Genomic DNA, 24,518 nt, shown 5'->3' with positions numbered 1-24,518 from the left:
TGCCAACAACAGGTCACATGGTTACATTATGCCATAGGATTATATAGGCTGGGATGTGTTTTGCATGAAAGGTTGTTTTTTACTGAGTATGTCAAGTTAATACCTTTTCCCCAGCATGCCTGCAGCAGACACTGGTGATATAGACTGTTTGGGGGGCAAGCGAGACTCTTTCCCTTTTTGCTAACAGTGACCTACATGGCACCACCAGGGAGTCGACCACAGAAAGCACAAAGACTCAGGCTGGAAAAAAACTGGATGTCTGTTTCTATCCCCATGATATATATTCCTATAATAGCAATAACCAGGCTAGCTCATTTTATAAAGTTGCTTTGCATCTTGTTGATCTGGAGTGAACTGAATGTGCCTGCTTGCTTTCAGGCCACATGGACACTTTGTGTTGTGCAATACTGTGAGCTGAACCCACTGTACGGAGAGCACATGCTGACAGAGAGACAGAAAGAGGAACAGCCCTTTTTACGTCACTGTGCTGCATTGCAGGGTGGACTGAGTGACGCATGCTGACGTCTGAATCAGCCCCTTCAAACAAACACATCTACTGATTGAGAAGACTCAAACAACACATTAGATGACGTGTATATTTAAGCCTTAAACTGTGGGGTTTTGCTAAAGACGTGGAGAAAATCCTCTCCAGCTCTCGCACTCTGTGCAGTGGGTCGGCCGAAGGATAGATATAAGTTTCTACAGAGTTTACAAAGTTCTATTTGAAAGCACCTGATGAATTGTAAATGAATTTATGAAAAAAGGACACACATATATATAGAAAGAGAATATCAAATGTTCTATTAAGACTTGATGTGGTATTTTAGTATGAAAAGTACCACTAGCCTCCTAATAAATTACGATTTGAATCAAATTTGTCTTGGAAAACATAATTTTTCCTCAGATTCAGTACAATGATAGCTGTCAAATTGACTTTATTAGCACATATTAAAGGTCTTAGAGTGAACAAATAATCAGTGCAAGTCAATACACAGGAAAAAATCGTTTGTCGCGGTAATTTTTAATCAACATCTGAAAGTAACTTCCGGACTGGAAACGGCGTTCCTTCTCAGATAATGTCAGTTTGACGGATTAGGTTTGAAAATGCTTAAAGGGATAGTTCACCCAAAAATTATAATTTGATGTTTATCTGCTTACCCGCAGGGCATCCAAGATGTAGGTGTGTTTGTTTCTTCAGTCGAACACAAATGAAGATTTTTAACTCCAACCGTTGCCGTATAATGGCAATGGGGTGTCAATGGGGTGTATTTATATGAGAGCCACTACGAGAGTAGAAAACACACAAATCCATATTAAACCCTGTGGATCATGGAGACACATTGATGTCTTAAGACACAATATACACTGATCAGTATTTGTGTTATTTTTACCTCATATCAGACGAATCTCATCTATTATTCTCAATGCCATTACTTCCACAGAAGAAGGTCAAAAATGAAAAACCCTAGCCTGACAAGCCAGACCCACATCAAGATGTTTGGTCTGGAAACTCACCATTGACAGGACTCAATCCGAGGGGCGGGATAAATGGTTGTCTTTCAAACTCTCTCTGCACTCAATTGGATAGCGCTAACACCAACCAGAGCTCGTTGACAGATTACACTTTCGCCGTATCCGGTCGGTAAAACTCAGAACACATCTTCCCTTTTTAAGTATGACTTCAGTGCCGTTCTTTGTTCTTTTCTCCGAGAAAAGCTTAACTCCAAGTCTTCCATAGTCACGGTCAAAGCTGAGTCGAAAGACCGCCGTTTGCCAGTTTCTGTGTTTACTAGAAGCACGCAAGCGCAACTTTGCCGTCGTTATGTTAAGCCCCGCCCACCGACTCTTAACACGATGTGATTGGTCCGACCGTTTACAGCTCAGAAGGGTGTTGAGAGTTGCTAGACAAATTGCATTCAAAAAAGTGATTTTTAACAATACTAAATGCGGTTCATAGATTTAGTTTTTCATAGGTGTGTGTATAAGTGTGTGATAGAGATGGAAAGGATGTGCAGCAGGTTAGAGTGATTAAAGATAGAGATGGAAATTTTTTGACAGGTGACAGGAGGGTGAGGGAAAGATGGAAGGAGTACTTTGAAGAACTGATGAATGAGGAAAATGACAGGGAGAGAAGAGTTGTAGAGGCAAATATTGTTGACCAGAAAGTAGTTGACCAGGAAGGGTGAAGTTAGGAGAGCTTTGAAGAGGATAAAGAGAGGAAAGGCAGTTGGCCCTGATGACATACCAGTGGAGGTATGGAAGTGTCTAGGAGAAATGACAGTAGAGTTTTTAACTAGGTTGTTCAAGAAGGTCTTAGAGAGTGAGAGGATGCCTAAGGAATGGAGGATAAGTGTTTTGGTGCCGATTTTTAAGAACAAGGGAGATGTGCAGAGTTGTGGAAACTATAGAGGTATTAAGCTGATGAGCCATACAATGAAGTTGTGGGAAAGAGTAGTGGAAGCAAGGCTAAGGGGCGAGGTGGACATTTGTGAGCAGCAGTATGGTTTCATGCCAAGAAAGAGCACTACAGATGCATTATTTGCTTTGAGAATGTTGATGGATAAGTACAGAGAAGGTCAGAAAGAGCTGCATTGTGTCTTTGTAGATTTAGAGAAAGCATATGACAGTGCCAAGAGAGGAGCTGTGGTATTGTATGAGGAGGTATGGGGTGGCAGAGAAGTGTGTTAGAGTGGTCCAGGATATGTATGAGAGCAGTAGGACAGTGGTAAGGTGTGCCATAGGTGAGACAGAGGACTTCACGGTGAAGGTGGGACTGCATCAAGGATGGGCTCTGAGCCCCTTCTTGTTTGCGGTGGTGATGGACAGGCTGGCAGATGAGGTCAGACAGGAATCTCCATGGACTATGATGTTTGCGGATGACATTGTGATCTGTAGTGAGAGCAGGGAGCAGGTGGAGGAAGGTCTAGAGAGCTGGAGGTTTGCTCTGGAGAGGAATGAAGGTTAGTCGCAGCAAGACAGAATACATGTGTGTGAATGAGAGGGAACCAAGTGGAACAGTGAGGTTACAGGGAGAAGAGGTAAAGAAGGTGCAGGATTGTAAGTACTAGGGTCAACAGTCCAGAGCAATGGGGAGTGTGGAAAAGAGGTGAAGAAGCGTGTGCAGGCAGGTTGGAATGGGTGGAGAAAAGTGTCAGGTCTGTTGTGTGATAAAAGTGTACCATCAAGAATGAAAGGAAAGGTGTACAGAACAGTAGTGAGACCAGCGATGTTGTATGGTTTGGAGACAGTTGGACTTTGGAAAAGACAGGAGGAAGAGCTAGAGGTAGCAGAGCTGAAGATGTTGAGGTTCTCTTTGGGAGAGACGAGGATGGATAGGATCAGGAATGAGTACATCAGAGGGACAGCACATGTGTGATGTTTTGGAGACAAAGTTAGAGAGGCCAGGTTGAGTTGGTTTGGACATGTTCAGAGGAGGGAGAGTGAATACATCGGTAAAAGGATGCTGAGGTTAGAGCTGCCAGACAGGAGGTCAAGAGGAAGACCAAAGAGGAGGTTTATGGATGTAGTGAAGGAGGGCATGAAGGTAGTCGGTCTGAGAGAAGAGGGTACAGAGGATAGGAATAGATGGAGGCAGATGATTCGCTGTGGCGACCCCTGAAGGGAACAGCCGGAAGAAGAAGAAGAAGAAGAAGAAGAAGAAGAAGAAGAAGAAGAAGAAGAAGAAGAAGAAGAAGAAGAAGAAGAAGAAGAAGAAGAAGAAGAAGAAGAAGAAGAAGTGTGTATTAGTGTGCGTGTGTGTGTGAGTGGATGTGTCAGTGTCACACTCTTGATGTTTTAGAGTGTCACCCCTTTACTGCTGTGTACTTTCTTTCAGAATTGTGTCCGATTTGTAGATTGCACACATATTTGGTGATGTTTTGTGTTTCTGCCGATTTCCCATTCATTTCCGATGGTCGGTCAAGACAATGAACGCTACTTTTTTTTTTAACAATCACTTGTTTTAAAATATTTTTTGGTCAGAAATGACTGAAGAGCACCAGAGGGTTAATAAAGCGAGATTAAAGTATAATTGCGTTGGTTAACAATTTGCAGGTTTGCCTAATAGTCTATGTTTGCATTCAATTGTTCTTATTAAGTTGACTGGATATGTTTTTGTGCAAGCTAGATGAGTAAATGCCTGCTCACATTCTAGAAGTACAATAAGACTCATGTTCATGTTCACACACCACACAACGCCTCTTACTCTCGGTTTCTCAACATGGGGACAGAAGAGGTGTCAAGAAAACAAGGTAAAAAGTTATATTCTTATTTGTAAAAAAGTAACTTTAGTGTTATGTAAATGGATTTTAAATTAATGCATTACTTCACTGATTACTTGAAGAAGGAGGAATTTGATTGTGTTCATATGCGTTACCCCCATCACTGTCGGCCTACATGAGTGAAAAGAAAATCTGCTGAGATTTGATTGCAGCCTGGGCTATTTCAGGATAACCTTTGGTTGTTGTTATTTTGAGGCAGAGCACATTCTTTGAATATGGTTATCACGGAGCGTGCTAAGATAATGCCACTTGATTACTCAGAATCTGTTGTAGGCCCAACTTTTCAGAAGTTTAATTTGTGCCTGTAAAAAATGGCAGATTCAAAAACTTTTGCTCCCCAAACTTATACAGATTTGCAAAGAACCAAAAATTTTAGTTTTTTGAAATTCAAGTTTAAAATAAGCATGCTATCCTTTCAGAGGTATCCTTTCAGATAGCGCTCACCCTCTCTTTACCCTCCCAAACAAAAATGTGTTTAAGATGTCTTTCCTTCCGAATTCCATTAACATTCTCAACTCCACAAGTGACAGATAAATCAAATGGTGTAACATGAAATGTATTTTTATATTTATGAAATATTTTGAATATTTTAAGAATTTGAATCTGTTTTATTTTAGTTTTTCTCAATATTGCCTGTCTATTTTGTGTTGGCAAGTCAGACATTTAGGAATAAAGGAAATACAAAAATACATATGCTAGTCTGTTCAGTTTATAAATCACACATTTTAAAACCATACACTGTGAATTTTACTTGGTGTTTTATACCAACCCTGTTAAATTACATAAGACCAATAAGTACAAGTATATAGCATACTGAAAATGACTGTCTTATATAAATGTGCTTAGAAACGTTTTTTTTTTGCTTTCTCTACATGTGTGACCACTGCAAAATTATCAGTTTCTGGTTTTACTGTTAATAGGTATGCTTTTAGGTAAAATTAGCATTTTTGTTTTATTCTATAACTGACAAAATTTTCCCAAATAAAAATATTGTAATTTAGATCATTTATTTGCCGAAAACAACTGGTCAAAATAACAAAAAAGATGCAGTGTTGTCAGACCTCGAATAATGGAAAGAAAATAAGTTCATATTCATTTTTAAACAACACAATACTAATGTTTTGACTTAGGAAGAGTTTAGAAATCAATATTTGGTGGAATAACCCTGGTTTTGAATCACAGCTTTCATGCGTCTTGGCATGCTCTCCACCAGTCTTTCACATTGATGTTGGGTGACTTTATGCCACTCCTGGTGCAAAAATTCACGTAGTTCGGATTTGTTTGATGGCTTGTGACCATCCATCTTCCTCTTGATCACATTCCAGAGGTTTTCAATGGGGTTCAGGTCTGGAGATTGGGCTGGCCACGACAGGGTCTTGATCTGGTGGTCCTTCATCCACACCTTGATTGACCTGGCAGTGTGGCATGGAGCATTGTTCTGCTGAAAAAAAAAAAAAAAAAAAAACAGTCCTCAGAGTTGGGGAACATTGTCAGAGCAGCAGGGAGCAAGATTTCTACCAGGACAACCTTGTACGTGGTTTGATTCATGCGTCCTTCACAAAGACAAATCTGCCTGATTCCAGCCTTGCTGAAGTACCCCCAGATCATCATCGACCCTCCACCAAATTTCACAGTGGGTGCGAGACACTGGCTTGAGGCCTCTCCAGGTCTCCGTCTAACCGTTAGACGTGGGTTTGGACAAAGCGGAAAATTGGACTCATCAGAGAAGATGACCTTACTCCAGTCCTCTACAGTCCAATCCTTATGGTCTCTTGCAAACCTCAGCCTGGCTCTTCTTTGCTTCTCATTGATGAAGGGCTTTTTTCTAGCTTTGCACGAATTCAGCCCTGCCCCTAGGAGCCTGTTTCAAACCTCCCTCGCCGTGCACTTCACCCCAGCTGCCTTTTGCCATTCTTTTTGTAGGTCACTTGATGTCATCCTACGGTTGTTGAGTGACAATCGAATGAGCTGGCAGTCATTCCGGTCAGTGGAGAGTCGTTTTCGACCTCTGCCGGTCTGTAACTTTGTTGTCTCCAATGTCTGCTGCTTGACCTTGTTCTTATGAACCGCCATCTTTGAAATTTTAAGGATGGAAGCAACCCGACGCTCACTGTAGCCCTCTGCCAGTAAAACCAGAATTGAACCCTTCTTTTCCTCACTTAAAACTTTCCTTTTCAAGTTTTTGTGGCATGGTCAATAGTTATTTTTTGATTCCAATTACTATTTGCACTGTTTATCCCATTCAGTTGGTCTTACTACAAGAGGATTTTTAAAAAAAATACTTTTCCTTATTAAATATGATTTGGTTCAGGTGATCACCTAATCAGAACCTCATTCAGAATGAGGGGTTCCTGTGTTGGAATTCAACAGACATTCTATGGCTTCCATACTTGTAGAGATGCTGATTTAAGAAAAGATTACAGCGGTCTATTAATTTTTTCCAGTGCTGTATATATGTGTAATGTAATGTGTTAATAAAACATGCAAGGCATCATGTTAATTTATCATAAGTTCATTTATTTCACTGCACTTTGATGAGTATATTTATGCTCAGAGTTTTTATACTCATAGAGGTTTGATCTTACAAGACTGAAATGGGTGGGAGAGTAACACACTTAGACTAATGACACATTTATTCAATAAACAGCTCTGCAGTGAACAAATGAGCCTGAGACACAGCAGTGGATTTGATGGACCAGAAATGATAAATACATCAGAAAATAAAGTGCAAAACAATGTCTGGGGTCTTCACAACCCAGAATATCCAGAACAAGCATAATCAAACACGAAACGCTTAAAAGAATATTCAACCCCAAAATCACTTTTCTGCATTAATTCACTCCTCCTCAGAGACCCACTATCCCAGAATGCACTACTTCAAACAATACTAGGTTTGTCCCTCCATTTATTCACAATAGTTTTAAAAGTGAATTACAAAAAGCTGATTTAAGGGTAAAATGTTGCTTCAACCCATATTTCATAATCTAGTGCCTCCAGTCATTCAAGTTCTAGAGCCATCTCTGTATGCATGTTTTAAGCAACCGATACAGACACATACACCTTGAAACATGCACATTGTCCTTCAGTTGAGCACTTAATACAGTGAAATGCGATTTAAAAAAAAAGTTGAGATAGGGCTAGTTCTTAGTATCTTTCCACCCTGACACCTTTATATAACTCTGATTCACTAAGCGGTGTGAATTTAATCTAAGGACCATGAAAGATCACAAAAATCATTCAAGATGGAACTTAAAATCCAAAGACAGTTGTTTGGTTGACTTTAAACCCTCCCACAAAGTGCTTATTCATAAAAACAAGATTTGCAATATTCACTACAGAAAATATTTGGTTGAGGGGAATATATATATCTTCTGGGACTGATTCTATGCCTTATAATTACAAATTAAAACAGGATGTTGAAATGCTGATTACTAAATTAGACCAGCATAAGCTGACACGTGACGGTGTGTATCAGTGTGTGTGTGTGTGTCTGTGTGCGTCTATATTCATGTGTGGACACACACACAAACAGGAAGTGTGGTAAAGGAGCTTATTAGGCTGTAGTGACAGCCTCGTGAATGGACTCGGCCACATAGTCGATGTTCTTGGAGGTGAGGCCACACATGTTGATCCGACCGCTGGCCATTAGATAAATGTGCTTTTCTTTGATCATGTACTCCACCTGCTTAGCTGTAAAACAGAACATTTTGAAATGGTTCAGTGATGTTGATCGATGTTAAATTGAAAAGCATACATTGCATTAGATAACCAAATATCATGTGGCAACTGCAAACACAATGCCTTTTCTCAGTAGGACTGGGGAAAAAATCATGTTGATGGATGCGGTTATTAACGTTACTGTAGTGTAAAGCAGAGCAGGACCGAGTGTTGAGGGAGCTGAGCACGGCCGCTGGAGCGATTGTTAATGAGATGCCTCGCGAGCACCGGGACTTTTATTATGATGGGACACAGTCGCTGGGCGCTATTTCCGCTTTTCCCGTCATGAGAATGAGGTAACGCAGCTCTGTTTATCATATTAGACACATTTAAGTGTGTTTAAAATGATGTTATGACGTTACTCTGTGCGTTCGCTCAGCGGCTGCTGTGAAATGTCTTCACACTACTAAGAGTAAAGCGCTTCTGCAGAATAAAACCGGAATATGAGGGTAATGCAGATATGAGACAATTGACAGGCGACTCCCTCAGACGCTATGCTCAGACATCCCGGGTCCTTGGTTAAAATAGCAATTTTCTCACAGTTTATAAATAGTTGGAAACATTTGGGATATTGTAAATAATCAACTGAACAAAATATATAACACTGGCCTAGTGGTTTTTGGAAATTGTACTGTAAAAATACTACATAGTGCACATTTACAATAACTCTTACTTATAAGCCTTACTCTCAAAAAATTTTTTTACATTTAAAATGTATGCATTTTTATTGCATATAAAATCCATCCATTGGGATTACAGCTTTAACATACACAAAAACACTTAATATAAAGCATATTTGGCAGGCTTATATAAATAAAACAGGAAAGAAACAGTTAAGATTTCTGCACACACTCACAAAATAAAACCTTTTTTAATTTTTATTTATTTATCAGGGCATAGTTTATTAGCTATTTACATTTATTTGGTTTACTTTAAAGCTACACTGTGATATATTTTCCTCCATCTAGTGGTGTAAAGGTATATGACTATCCAGTGAATATTAGTTTCTGTTCCTCTCAATTCTGATTTCGTTTTAACTCCTACGGTGGCCGATTTAGTCCAAGATTAACATGGCTTTCAGTTCGACCTCTTCCATGAGTGCCATCGAGTGTTAAAACGCGAAAGGCGAAGCTTGAATTTACGGGTATGTCCCTCTTTGGCTAATGTACTTTCAAGATGGAGGGCCAACATGGCGACCGGCATTCGAACCCCTCACCTGTATGTATTTTCATATTATAAACTTACGAGAATACTTTATTACTTGAAAGAAGTAAATATAAATTAATGAGCACATATATTTTTGAAAGAACTAAGTGTTTTTAGCTAAGAATAAACTAAAAAGTTACAAGGTGTAGAATAGTCATTTTAAAATGTATTTATTAAAATATTTCATTGTTACATTTATATTCACTATGATTGACATTTGAACCTGGTGCATTTAAATGCAATCTTAAACTAATCCCATAGGATGGACATTTTATATGCCATTTAAATAGATGAATCTTGCGTGAAGGAGGTGCTTACGGTTGAGTCCTGTGAAGCTGAACATGCCGATCTGTTCGGTGATGTGCTCCCAGGTTCCTGGAGTTCCTAGTGCTTTTAGTTTCTCTTTCAGCTGAGCACGCATCAGCAAGACTCTCTCTGCCATTGTCTTTACATTGTCCTTCCTGTAGGAAAATAGAAAACGGCAAACAATAATCACTTCAAAAACACCTGCATATATACCGGTATTTTATAATATATTATATATATATATATATATACTATAAGATTAAGGACGGTGCAGAGAGAGAAAATAAAATAAACATATATATTTTATATAAAAAGTATGTTATTGCAATGTTATTTGGAAAAAAAGTTGTTTGTTTAAAAAAGCTAAATTTTAATGGCAGTTAATAACAAAATAATGTTGTTTTTAAATGACCAGTTTCTTAATTTTTTGTTTTAAAAATAATGAAATAATGCAACAACTAAAAAAAATATTTATTTTGCTTACTCCTAAATATGCCTTATTTTCTTAATGCAAAATTGTATTGATATTTTCTCATTGTGATTTTGGGGTTAAATGTGACATGCAAAAATGACAAACACTACCTTTCAAAAGTTTAGGGTTGGTACGTTTTTTGAAAGAAGTCTCTTAATCAAGGCTGCATTTATTTAATCAAAAATACAGTAAAAACTGTAAAACATTATTATTAAAAGAACCGTTTTCTATTTTAATACATTTAAAAAAAAAAAAATATTCCTGTGAGCTGAATTTTCTCCAGTCTCCATTGTCACATTCAGAAATCATTCTAATATGCTGATTTTGTGCTAAAGTAACATTTCTTATTTTTATTACCAATGTTGAAAACAGTTGTGCTGCTTAATATTTTTGCGCAAACTGTGAGGATGCCTTGTCAAGATTCTTTGATTAACAGAAAGTGAAGAATAACCACATTTCTTTTAAATAAAAAAATAGTTCGAAAATAATGTCTTTAATATCACTTTTTTAAAATCAATTTAATGCATCTTTGCAGAATATAATGATTATTTTCTTTCAAAAGCAATACAATCTTAGAACCAGACATTTGAATGGTATTGTATTGTATTACACACACACACATATTATTTAAAATAACAAAACTGAATTGATTTTAATTGTATTTACCATTCAGCAAAGAGCTCAGGGTTGTTGAGTGTGATGGCAACCAGACGAGCTCCCTGGGACGGAGGGTTGGACCAGGTTATTCGGACGATCTTCTCCATTTGAGACAGAACACGATTCAAATTGTCTTGATCTTTAGCTACAACAGTCAGGTTCCCCACTCTCTCATCTGTGGAGTCAGGTTATTCTTTAAAATCAAATGGTTTTGGCATTAAAACAACCTGTAGCGAGTAATGTAAAACCAGCGGGAACTACTTACTGTAAAGACCGAAGTTCTTTGAGAATGACTGGGCACAGAACAATTCAAAACCCTGTGACACAAAGTAGCGGATAGACCAGGCATCTTTGTCTAAATTTCCTGAGGCAAAACCCTGATAGGCTGAATCAAAGAAGGCAAACAGATTCTTTCGCTGAAGAGAGAGGTGAGAGAAGAACACTGTTAGGAAAAAAAGGGAATTACAGCTCTCAATGATGAAACTTTTCACATTCTGTGTCCTGTCTGACTCGGCAATTTTCTTAAGATATGTTGGGTGTAGGTAATTATGCAATAGTTAACTCAGTATTTTTAAAAATATCAAGATTTTAAATTTGGACAACAGTAGGTTGTAATTGCATGCAACTAAGTTCCATTTTTGTACCATGTGCTTTAATGTTCTAAACCTGTTGCATAAACTTAGCCTCTTTGTAAAGACGGTCTTAAAGGTATAGTTCACTCGAAAATGAAAATGAAGTCATAATTTACTCACCCTGGTAGTGTTGTTCTAATACCCTGGACCACAAGTCACACGGATATATTTGTGGTAATAGGCAACAATACATTTGATTTTTCTTTTATGCCAAAAATAATTAGGATATTAAGTAAAGATCATGTTTCATGAAAATGGACTTCACTTGGACAAATTTAAAGGCGCTTTTCTCAATATTTCGATTTTTCTGCACCCTCAGACTCTAGATTTTCAAAAAGTTGTATATCCTATCCTAACAAACTCTACATCAATGGAAAGCTTATATTTTTTTAAATGGACCCCTATGACTGGTATTGTGGTCCAGGGTATGCTCTTCTTTCTTTTATTTTTTCACGTTTGTAACTATTCTTGTTTGTGAAACAGACCATTTTTTTTAAAAATGTAAGTCACTTATATTAACTTATTTAGTGAACTGTTGCAGAAAATTAGAATTTGCCTGCACCTCGTGTTCACAAATCTAGAAGTGTGCACAATTTACAAATAGCTGAATGTGTGATTCACAGCGCATCACGTCAGCGTCTCTTTATGACTCCCAATATCGCTCAGAACTAAATAAAACTAGGGGCACTATGTAAAATAATTACTATTAAAAACTATTTTTTGATTGAGATGCAAGAAGTTTCAATATGTTTATCAATATGTGGAGTTAAATTCTGGAATAAAATAGATGAAAACTTAAAGCAATGCTCTAACATAATAAAATGTATACAGAAAAGATTCTTAAGAAGTATCAAGAAGTACCGTAGGAAAATGGGAGCCCTTTGTTATGATTTGGAATACTTGTTAGTGGTCACTTTTGAAGTATGTATATGTATATGTGTGAGTATGTATATGTGTATGTGGATATAGGGGTATAGATATGTATGGCTGTATGTATGTATATACTGTATACAAATGTGTACATACGTATGTATGTATATATGTAGATGTGTGTATGTGTATGCGTAAGCATAGGCGTATCTATGTCATTTAAAGGAAAGTAAGAATTAAAGGGCTAGGAGTATAACAGATTCACTTCTTTCTACTCCTTTTTTGTACATGAGCTTTTACAGGAAAGTAAAATACTTAGCTGTGTTTTTATTTTATTTTATTTTATTTTTCTAATCTTCTATTTTTCATCTTTACTTTTTCTTTTTTAAATGTTTGAACATTTATCATTCCCTTATGTTCAAAAAACATAACCGGGACATTTGTTTTTAAATGTATCCTTTTGTGGAATGAAAGATAAAAGAGCATAATACGTTACAACAACACCAGGGTGAGTAAATGATGGTTAATTTTCATTTTAGGGTGAACTATCCCTTAAAGAACTATTTTGACCACCTAGCAGTTAGATAAGAAGTAATCTTTTTTACTTTTCCAATTCAAGTTATAACCAGTCTTGAAGAAAAAAATGAAATTACTACTTTTAAGACTTGTCTTAAGCAGTTTATGCAACCGGCCAGCGATGTTACCGTCAGATGATGTGTGGTTATCGTGATGCGCTCACCTTCATGACATCAGCGATCTGCTTCCATTGGTCCTGGGTGGGATCTGTACCGGTGGGGTTGTGAGCGCAGGCATGCAGCACAAAGATGGAGTGATCAGGTGCGCTCTGGCAGGACAGACATTTTTTTAATTGCACGTCATATAGCAAATATTTATTTTCAAACAGATTTTTTTCCTTGTAAAGAATTTCATAAAAATACACTACTGTTTGGGGTCAATTACATTTTTTGTAATGTTTTGGTTCAAAGTCTCTTCTTCATCAAGGCTGCATTTATTTGATGAAATATAGAGTAAAAACAGTAAAATTGTGACATATTACCATTTAAAAGAACTGTTTTCTATTTTAATATATTTAAATGGAATATTTTTTCCTGTGATGGTAAAGCTGAATTTTCAGCGTCATTACTCCAGTCTTCAGCGTCACATGATCATTCAGAAATCATTCTAATATGCTGCTCAAAAAACATTTCTTATTATTATCAATGTTGAAAACAATATTTTGTGCTGCTAAATATTTTTAAAAAATTAATCTTTGATAAATAAAAAGTTCCAAATACCTCATTCTTTTCAATGGAATTTATTACTGTCAATTTTTATCAATTTAATGTGTCCTGGCTGAATAAAAGTATTAATTTATTTCAAATAAACATTTATTTTTCAAAAAAACAGTTAGGAAAATAAGTATTTGAACACCCTGCTATTTTGCAAGTTCTCCCACTTGGAAATCATGGAGGGGTCTGAAATTGTCATCGTAGGTGCATGTCCACTGTGAGAGACATAATCTAAAAACAAAATCCAGAAATCACAATGTATAATTTTTAAACTATTTATTTGTATTATACAGCTGCAAATAAGTATTTGAACACCTGTCTATCAGCTAGACTCTGACCCTCAAAGACCTGTTAGGCCCCGATCACACAGAACGCGTTTTTGCAGCGAGAGGCGCCTTTTTTGAATGTATTTCGGTTGGCAGAGAGCGTTATGCGCGCTGCTTGTGCGCCCTGGGCACCTCACGTTTTAACCGCTTGTTGCGCCTCGCGTTTTTGAAGGAGCGTTGAGAACTTTCGAGCGCATGAAGTTGAAAAAAAGTCAACTTTGAGCGGAAAAGCGCCCGACGTCATCGCGTTTATTTTCTTTTGTCCAATCGAATGAATGGAGAGGCGGGCCTTCCGTTGTGTTGACCGTTACATTGATTTGACTGACAGTACAGGTGATTCGGGGGTTGCCTAGAAACATAAAAAAAAACCCCGCAGCGCACTGCTCTTTTCTGAATGAAAAAACGCTTACCAAAAAAGGCAGTGCAGTGTGCCTTGCGTTTTCGAACCTTAAAAATGCGTTCTGTGTGATCTAAGTCTGCCTTTAAAATGTCCACCTCCACTCTAATTATTATCCTAAATTAGATGCCCCTGTTTGAGGTCGTTAGCTGCATAAAGACACCTGACCACCTACTACAATCAGTAAGAATCCAACTACTAACATGGCCAAGACCAAAGAGCTGTCCAAAGACACCAGAGACAAAATTGTACACCTCCACAAGGCTGGAAAGGGCTATGGGGAAATTACCAAGCAGCTTGGTGAAAAAAAGATCAACGGTTGGAGCCATCATTAGAAAATGGAAGAAGCTAAACGTAACTGTCAGTCTCCCTCAGACTGGGGCTCCATGCAAGATCTCACCTCATGGGGTCTCAATGATCCCAAGAAAGGTGAGAAATCAGCCCAGAACTACACGGGAGGAGCTGGTCAATGAAAAGAGCTGGGACCACTGTTTCCAAGATTACTGTTGGTAATACACTAAGACGTCATGGTTTGAAATCATGCATGGCACGGAAGGTTCCCCTGCTTAAACCTCATGTCCAAGCCTGTCTTAAGTTTGCCAATGACTATTTGGATGATCCAGAGGAGTCATGGGAGAAAGTCACATGGTCAGACGAGACCAAAATAGAACTTTTTGGTCATAATTCCACTAAACATGTTTGGAGGAAGAAGAATGATGAGTACCATCCCAAGAACACCATCCCTACTGTGAAGCATGGGTGTGGTAGCATCATGCTTTTGGGGTGTTTTTCTGCACATGGGACAGGGTAACTGCACTGTAGAGGATGACTGGGGCCATGTGAGATTTTGGGGAACAACCTCCTTCCCTCAGTTAGAACATTGAAGATGGGTCAAGGCTGGGTCTTACAACATGACAATGACCCGAAGCACACAGACAGGATAACCAAGGAGTGGCTCTGTAAGAAGCATATCAAGGTTCTGAAGTGGCCTAGCCAGTCTCCAGACCTAAACCCAATAGAGAATCTTTGGAGGGAGCTCAAACTAATTGTTTCTCAGGGACAGGCCAGAAATCTGACTGATCTAGAGAAGATCTGTGAGGAGGAGTGGCCCAAAATCCCTCCTGCAGTGTGTGCAAACCTGGTGAAAAACTACAGGAAACGTTTGACCTCTGTAATTGCACACAAAAGCTACTGTACCAAATATTAACATTGATTTTCTCAGGTGTTCAAATACTTATTTGCAGCTGTATCATACAAATAAATAGTTTAAAAAATCATTCATTGTGGTTTCTGGATTTTTTTATAACTACTGTCCTAATATGAGCCCAGCAGAAAATAAAAATCTGTCACGCTCAACCGTGGTAAATGAAAAAAAGGCACTTCTTTCTGCACATAATCGAAGGTTTTTAGATAACTTATCAATAACTGATAAATTAATAAACATAAAGTGCTTATTTTGTGAAAGAAAATGGAATTTCAAAATCACTACTCACCTCCAGGTCACCCAGAAAACCCGTCAGATCAAGTCCACGATTCGCTGCATCCCAATATTTGTATGGACGGATGTCCTCAAATCCAGCGTTAGAGAAAACGGCATTGTGGTTCTCTAGAACGAAAGACCACAAACTGAAATAAGCATGGAAGATGGCTTAACATTTTAAGCATTTGAGACAACAATGTATAAGCACAATGTCAATTGAACTCAAGGCCTGCATGAAATTAGTTATGCTAACTGTTACATATATGTTGTACAGTATTGTAGCCAATTAAATATCAGAATGACATTTATCACAGTATTTTCCAAGTTTAATTAGGTCTTGTTCTCACCCCATGTGGGTGCAGACACATAAATTGGAGTTTTTGTGTTGTCAGTTCCATTGTACCAACGGCGAAGAAACTCTGCTCCGATCTTTAAAGCACCAGTACCACCCAAACATTGCACAGCTCCTACCTGCAATAAAAAAAACAGGAATCTATATTAGTATTATTCTACTGCAAACAAGAAAATAAATGTGTAACGAGGTCCAAAATAAACTTTTTGCCAAACTTGAAATTGATTGCTGAAGAAATATTTCTTGAATCTTTTTTTTTTTTTTTTTTTGATTTCCTCAGTAGTGGCCAAAAGTGATTTCCTGGGAATTGGTTTGGGGATTTGTTGTTAATAACCCCAAGAGTTCAATTAAAACATCAAAATATGAGGAATATGAGGGAAGAACATAAAACTAAACTTGGTTAAGGTGTAAAAAGGGGTAAATTACAGCTATGTTTTATTTTACAACATAATTAGTTATTATTTTATTATATAGTTATTAAGACTTTCTCTTATTTTTGCATGTCTTCATAATTTCTTTGTATGGCAGCCTGGGCAAAAGGTATGTCCGCACAATTTGGCATGCATTACCACAAATAAAACTACTGACTCAATATGAACTGCAATATGCTTACAAAAAAGTTAACACATTTTTTAATCATTTGAATAAAGTGTGAAAACGTCAATTTCCCTATGTCGGACGTCACTTTTGGCCACTCTACTGTACACTACCGCTCCAATGTTTGGGGTCAGTAAGATTTCTTGTTTTAATAAATTAATATTTTTATTCAGGAAGGAAGCATTAAAGGAACACTTCACTGTTTTTAGAAATAGGGCTTATTCAACTTCTTTCCTACATTTAGATATGTCGGTAAATGCATTTTTGTCTCAGTGCAAGCATTGTTTTAGTTTGGCAGGATCGCCGCAAGCTTAGCTTAGCATAATGAATGGAATCCTATGTTACCAGCTAGCATGTCCTGAACACAGGCGAAGCACTACAACTTGGGAGATATCATGCCTCTCAACCTCACGTCCTCTGGCTGTTGAGCGATCGCAATGTGTTGCGTGATATCTCTGCGCACAAGTAGCAGTGCTTCGCCCGTGCTTCCCCATAATATAGTCCCAAGTCAATATCTGCCAAGGAAATCGCCTAGTCTTAATCTGCATCGCTATTTGTACCCGTGAATACGCAGGCCACAAGAAGTAATTAGGTGGGGTTCTTTTTTTGATCACTTTTAATCGGGACATGCTAGCTGGCAACATAGGATTCCATTCATTATGCTAAGCTAAGCTAGCGCAGCTCTGCCAAACTAAAAAAATGCATGCACTGGGACAAAAATGCATTTGCCCACATATCTAAATCTAGGAAAAAGTTGAATAAGCCCTATTTCTAAACAATTCAACCAAAAAATGTAATTATCCCATAATTTAGTTACCATCAAGCCATCCTAGGTTCTTTGTAAATTGAATACGGAAAGCGGTCCGCCGGGAGCTAGATATTTTACTTAATACATTTTTTTATAGTTTTAAATATGGATATTTTTCTTACACAAACCCATTGCTTCACTTCAGAAGGGCTTTAATAACCCCTCATGTGGATTACTTTTTTAATGGATGGATGCACTTTTATGGGCTTCAAATTTTGGGCTGCCATTCACTGCCATTATAAAGCTTTGAAGAGCCAGGACATTTTTTATATAACTTGATAATTCTTTTGAAATAAGATTGTCATATACACCTAGGCTGGTTTGAGGGTGAGTATACCATTGGATCATTTTCATTTCTAGGTGAATTATTCCTCAGCATATTAGAATGATTTCTGAAGGATCATGTGACACTGAAGACTGGAGCAATGGCTGACAGTTATTAATACAATCTCAAAGCATCTCATCTGACCCGGTTGTCCTTGATGGCAGGACTGTCTTCACCCAGAGCGATCTTAGACGCACTGGAACGAAACTCTGGTAGGCCTAAAATGGGCAGGTACTCGTGGTTCAAACTATGGTCATCAGCGATCATCTTCTCCACTTTTCTCACCACGGGGAGAACCCAGGGCTGACATTCATCTGTCCTGTAGGCTAAAGAAGAAGCAGATGAGGATTTCAACCAGACCACTTCCAAACACAGAGGCAAACTAATGATTTCTACACAACCGTTCAAAAGGGGTCATCAAGTTTTTCCTTTTAAATTTTTTTATTAATACTTGTATTTAGCATGGATGCATTAAATTGATCAAAAGTGAAAGTTAGCATGTAGCTTAGGTTAGAGTAGACACCTCTTATGGTTCAAACTAATAGGGCAGGGCAACAAATTCAAGCTCCTCTGCCATTTCTCTTTAAAAATTCTCATTTAGACTTCAAAATTTGTGACCATTGTTTTGTTTTGCTCTATCCAATGCGCTTCAGCGTTCTTCAATACGTCAGGTCAAGGGTCACTCTTCTGCCGGAACTCGATTAGTGTACAGCCGTTACCGGAAGCCAGTGATTATTAGTGATCAACCGATTTATCGGATTCCCGATATTTTTCCCGATATTTAAGCATTTTCCCATAATCGGGTATCGGTTTTGTATTATCGGATTTCCCTCGCATTCAGCCGTTCTCTCACCGAGTTGTTGCTCGAGCATATAGGCTAGTCACCGTATGTATACAAGACCGACTCCTAATTATATTAACGTCTGCTATATAACATTTTTATAATAAACATCTAATTAATTACAGCTCCGTTAAAATGAATTGTTATGCCGTTCTCCGCGAGACGTGCAAGTTAAACGAAGAGATAAAAACACCGCTGTGTCATCAGCATTTCATAGACTGACACGTCACATTCATTTACCGTACTAGATGAGATTGACTCAGTAAGAAAAATAAACGAACCCGCGAATATCATAGCTAATACAATTCCAGATAATATTCGATCTTTAGTCTATTAAAACCAAAAACCATTTAAAACTGTAGTTTAAAATGAATGCTTATATTTATGCTATATGGGGATTTGATAGACTCAACTCTCCTTTATGTTCTCCATTTGAAAATATTTTTCAATACTTCCAATACTTTATAAATGTATTTTGCCATATATATATATATATATATATATATATATATATATATATATATATATATATATATATATATATATATATATATATATATATATATATATATATATATATATATATATGGCAAAATACATTTATAAAGTATTGGAAGTATTGAAAAATATTTTCAAATGGAGAACATAAAGGAGAGTTGAGTATATATATATATATATATATATATATATATATATATATATATATATATATATATATATATATATATATATTTAAATAAAAGTCTGATTGTGTTTGGCTGAAAGAAGACCATCATAGGAATTTTACATTTTTACCGACGCCATTTTTTTCTATTACATGTAACGTAATGTTTCTAATCAATATTTGTCAAGCATTAATTTTCCCTTTTATCAGGGGTGTCTGATCAGGATTTATCTGTGAACTTTTACCCAAGATCAAAATTAGCTTATTCGACATAAACGTGTACTGCTCATGTCCTGATGCAATTCTTAAAAATCCTACAAAAATACAGAACAAAACTTCAACAAATAAATTCTGTTCTGTACGGTGAAGATTTGGAATCAAAAGATTAACTGAAGCAGGTTATTCATTTCACTCAAGTCGCATGTCTGAATGTACCAAATAACAGATCAATAAGCAATATGTGCAATGTATCACGGTTTAGTGGCAGTCCTTAAAAAAAGATGAGAAAAACTGCATTTTTTGTCACTGTCTGCACTCTGCAGAAGTCTGAAAAGAAGTCACACAATGTAAATCAGTGTTTGGGATTGCTCAAGAGGGATAATCACTTCAATCTGAGGAAGGACCACAGACCCGGGTGAGGCGCTCGAAAACAGTCCACACAATCATGACTCAGGGATTTTTAGAGAGGTGACTTTTCATCCTTTCCTCGTCTTTAATGTGCCTCAGAACCTCAGGAGTCAGCAGGGCGTCAGGAAAAGCAGGAGATAAAGATAATCCTCCCAGAATCCTCTGAGGTCAAACTCTCTAACCGGGATCAGGAATAACTACACAGCAGATGACACATGACGACTGGTTCTACACAATAATACTGTTGACATAACACAATCTATTCATCCCCAGCTAACAGGACAGAACATGTGACTGACCTCCAATGGAAACGACCAATGCCGGAAGCCTTCGTAACTTTATCCCTTAATATATTTAGAAACCCTAGATGCCTCTAGACCTGCATGCAATGATTTTAATGATTTAATGTTAGACCATCGCTGTACATGTACGTGATATGCCTTTAGTTTAAAGGTGTCAAGAACTGGCTTTTTTATTTTGTTGTCTGAGTTCAACTAATGACGTTTGTGTGGTTTTTACATTCAAAAACATCATAATTGATAAGTAATAGGCTATTTTCTACACTGGTTTTGAGGCTCTCTCCTGAACGCTGGGTTTTGATGGGCGTGCCGCACTGAAGACTTGGAAGTAAACGCCCACGGCTAGGATTGGATAATATTTGCATATTTAATGAGCTTCAGCTCCCCTGTCAATTCACATGAGGGATTGTTTTGAAAGCGGCAACCATTTATCTCTCATCCACCTTCAAATGCACGCACCCTTGAAATATCATGTCAAGAGAGTGAAAAATGCAGATCACGAAATTAATGTTATTTTACTTTTTAAGATTCACCGGCCTGTCAACGGCCTTACATTTGTGTAGCCCGTCTGGAAAACACATAGCCCCGGGACGTTGGGCTTTGCGAGCCCTGAACCAACCATAAATGAACCAACAAATAAAGGATTCTCCAGCCTGTGACAACGTGCTACGGTATGTTCTGTTAGACACATACACATAATCAAAACAATCTGCCACAATGCAATACTATCGCATATAAAAAAACATGTTTTACTCACATAAGTGTGTTGCATCATTCCTGTAGGATTCAATATAGAAGGAACAGCATTGTGTTTTAATCTCAATGTCTGCAAATCCAATGTTGGTTGACCCATGTCTTGTTTACAAACGAATCCGCAGTGAAACGAAGTAAACAATGTTTTATTGCTCGAACCGCGAGTCAGTGGGTGGGGCTACAAAAGCAGGCGTACATATTTATCTGTTGGCGCCATTTCGCCATTCACTCAATGGTCGACATATTCTGATATTGATCGTTTTCTGGGTCTGGTGTCAATAAAGGCTTGTCTTTTGCTAACAAGGAAGTTTTCAGCTCCGAAACGTACTTATATTATTATATCACGATGACCATTTATATATCAAAGGCTCAAGTTGATTTCTCAATTCATGACCCCTTTAAAAAGTTCACATGCATGCAAATGTTACATTCATACTAGTCTATACCAATTTCAAGGATTTAAGCTTTAATATCAAGATTGTAAGAAACACACATTAAGTGTCCAAACGTCTGACACATTTAAATAAACACTAAACATGTATAATCAACACAATTATATATCAGATCTGTGTGCATAACTTGCCAATAGTCTAAAGTGATATACTTGTAGTTACAAAATAGTTTAATGTCATGGTGCATGAAGAATATCATGTTACTGCTTTCAGAAAACAGCTGATCTGTGATCACGTGCTGTGCCATAATCATTAAGAACAGGCATTAATTATAATTTCCTTTTAATTCAGAACGAGATAGATCTACATTTAATGGGTTGCAGTGATGCAGAGCAGGCAGATGTTTTTTCATTAGGCCTATTGCAGTCACATATAGAGTAGTTATAACTTGTGCATGTGTGAAGCATGCATAAAGAGATACCCAATGACATTCACATGCAAACTCTGATATGTAAGTGAAGTGTGTGTTTAATAAAAAGCGCATCTCTCACCTCCGACTCCCAGATTCACCTTGTTGGGATTCTGATCTTCACGGAAATCTGCTGTCAGTTTAAACACTGCGACAGGAGCAGCCTGCGGGACCTCGACAAATATCGACATGATATTGTGTTAATATTTCTGTAAATGAAGAGCGAGAGGGGGAGAGAGTGACACGCAAGTACCGCTGGATTGAAGCGCGGTCTGATGGAGACCGACTGACTTTAACCTTCAGATGTGAGATTTGGGCAATGGAGGACAGGCGTGTCTAAACTAACCAATAGAACTCAAAAGCCCAAGTTCGACTCGAAGATCACCCAATCAACTTCCAGTACAGAAAGGTCAAGCCTTTACGTCATCAAAGAACGCGCTCGATAGCACTGCGGGGACCAGTGAGAGCTCAAACGTGCAAGAGTGACGTGCCTCCTGACCAATAGTAAAGCAGAGAGGGCGGATAGTTAGATTCAATAGGCATCGTTGTTTTCATTCACACCCACAGTTATCGGAGTTCCATTTAGCTATCTGCATCATATTTAAAATTGTGTAATTATTTACGACTTTTATCTGATTTTATGAAAATAAAGGTTTCATAACATTCTGCTTAGTTAATAATAGTAGTAGATAATAGATAATAGTAGGCTAGTAGATGCAGTCTTCCGCCAAATATATTTAAAAAAAAAACACAAATTACAGCATGATATTATAATGAATGAATGAATGAATGAATGAATGAATGAATGAATGAATGAATGAATGAATGAATGAATGAATGAATGGGGCATTTATATAACGCTTTCATATGCACTACTGTACACCCAAAGAAAAAATATACTCTGGACGGGGATCTCTCCTCAACCACCAGCGTGCAGCAATCCACTAGGATGATGCGACGGCAGCCACACAGCGTCGCCAGTGCGCTCACCACACACCAGCGATAGGTGAAGAGATAATGTGGTAAAATATAGAGCAGATTAAAGCAATACTCTTTTGAATTGACTTCACAAAAAACGTGTAATGTAATCTAAATAAAGGCGCCACACACACACACACACACACACACACACACACACACACACACACACACACACACACACACACACACACACACACACACACACACACACACACACACACACACACACACACACGCGTTGTGGTTCCATGTTTTATGGGGACTTTCCACAGGCGTAATGGTTTTTACACTGTATAAACTGTACATTCTATCCCCTTACACTGCCCCATACCCCCAAACCTACCCATCACAGGAAACATTCTGCATTTTTACATTTTCAATAAACTTTTTTCGGATATTGCCATCTTTGTGGGCACATTGTCCCCATAGTGTAGGGTTTACCAGGCCACACACACACACACACACACACACACACACACACACACACACACACACACACACACACACACACACACACACACACACACACACACACACACACACACACACACACACACACACACACACACACACACACACACACACACGCGCGCGCGCGCGCGCGCACATTTATTTAGCATTTTATAAAAATACATAGGCTATATTAATCATTAAGCAATACATTGTGTTTTGGTACTGACCCCCAGATTTATTTACGTTGAGTATATTTACATTGAAAATCTTCTATAAATACAAAAACTGAACCTTAAACTTTTACCACTTTCTAAATTTATGGAAATCCTTTTTATAACCTCTTATATATTATAAATATTATGTGTTTATACATATGTTTTTAGTTTTTGCACTATTTTGTGCAAATACAAATAAAGTTGTATGTCATGTCTTTAATAGACCACAAGGTGGTGGTCTAAGCTTTGCTACTGTTCCATAAGTAACCGCATGAGCTGTTGGTCTCTAATGGAATCATAATTCAAGGCCCAAGAGGGAAAAGGGAAACATGAGCTGCTCTGCCAGTGATATTTATATCATGAAGGTCTCTAAGTATGTTCAGACAACATATGGTGTCTTTTCAATTATCGTACAACTTTTTCATTGTTTCTTTCCTTAATTGCCCATCATAATTCTACTTATTTTTCCATTTAGCTAAACATTTTAACTACTTAAACTCCAAGACCATTTTTTAGGATTTCCGCCTGGATTTGGCCCACCCAAATTAAAAGAGCTTCCCATACACACATACAGTGGTCTAAGTTCAAAATGTTGGTGTCATTTTACAGGAAACCCTTAGAGGTTACATAAAACACTGCTAAAAGTGATAAATATGTAAGTATATGTTGTCTAAGCTGTTATAACCCCCCAAAAAAGTAGGTGCTTTTTGATTTTTGTTTTATAAATTCATTTTTGAAAGTGTGTAACTTGGGCCCTGCATGTGTGCTCTAGAAACCTGCAGACAGTTTGGGCTGTTTCCACTAAATCACAGAAAATAGTGGAAAAAAGAAGTTTGTCTGTGTCATGTTGTATGCCAGATTTATTCAAATGGGTCTGAAGGGATGACCCCCCCCCCCCGCCTCCCCTTACCCTGCTACCCCCCCCCCCCCTCCACCACCCCCTCCCACCACCATATACAGTGATATAAATGCAATATTCCAGTGTCATTAAATTAATTATATATGCTGGAAGCAGCCCAGACTGTCTGCAGGGTCCTAGAGCACACAGGGCACGAGTTACACACTTTCAAAAAGGAATTTATATAAAAAAAATCAAAAAGCGCTTACATT

The 24,518-nt window shown here is 37.8% G+C and overlaps 1 protein-coding gene across 1 annotated transcript; it reads right to left on the bottom strand.

Moving 5' to 3' along the window:
• Positions 1–6,776: 6,776 nt before the first annotated feature.
• got1 (glutamic-oxaloacetic transaminase 1, soluble) lies at positions 6,777–22,080 on the bottom strand. Its single transcript, XM_067421047.1, has 9 exons — positions 21,842–22,080; positions 17,859–18,040; positions 15,980–16,103; positions 15,646–15,758; positions 12,880–12,984; positions 10,904–11,054; positions 10,648–10,813; positions 9,522–9,664; positions 6,777–7,970 (listed from the first exon to the last, which is right to left on the bottom strand). Exons 1-9 carry the CDS (start codon positions 21,948–21,950, stop codon positions 7,834–7,836), a joined length of 1,230 nt encoding a protein of 409 aa, XP_067277148.1. The 5' UTR covers positions 21,951–22,080; the 3' UTR covers positions 6,777–7,833.
• Positions 22,081–24,518: the final 2,438 nt, after the last annotated feature.

The sequence above is a fragment of the Pseudorasbora parva genome, chromosome 17, assembly GCF_024679245.1.
Source record: "Pseudorasbora parva isolate DD20220531a chromosome 17, ASM2467924v1, whole genome shotgun sequence".
Lineage (NCBI taxonomy): Eukaryota > Metazoa > Chordata > Actinopteri > Cypriniformes > Gobionidae > Pseudorasbora > Pseudorasbora parva.
Note: the sequence above shows the minus strand (reverse complement) of the source record. Positions and strands in the feature narration are given on the sequence as shown.

Excerpts from the sequence above, each read along its gene's own strand:
- got1 (XM_067421047.1), bottom strand. The coding sequence starts at position 21,950 with ATGTCGATATTTGTCGAGGTCCCGCAGGCTGCTCCTGTCGCAGTGTTT. Across the intron at positions 10,814-10,903 it reads AAAGAACTTCGGTCTTTACA|ATGAGAGAGTGGGGAACCTG; the intron begins GTAAGTAGTTCC and ends CTGACTCCACAG. Across the intron at positions 7,971-9,521 it reads CAGCTTCACAGGACTCAACC|CTAAGCAGGTGGAGTACATG; the intron begins GTAAGCACCTCC and ends TCTGTTTTACAG.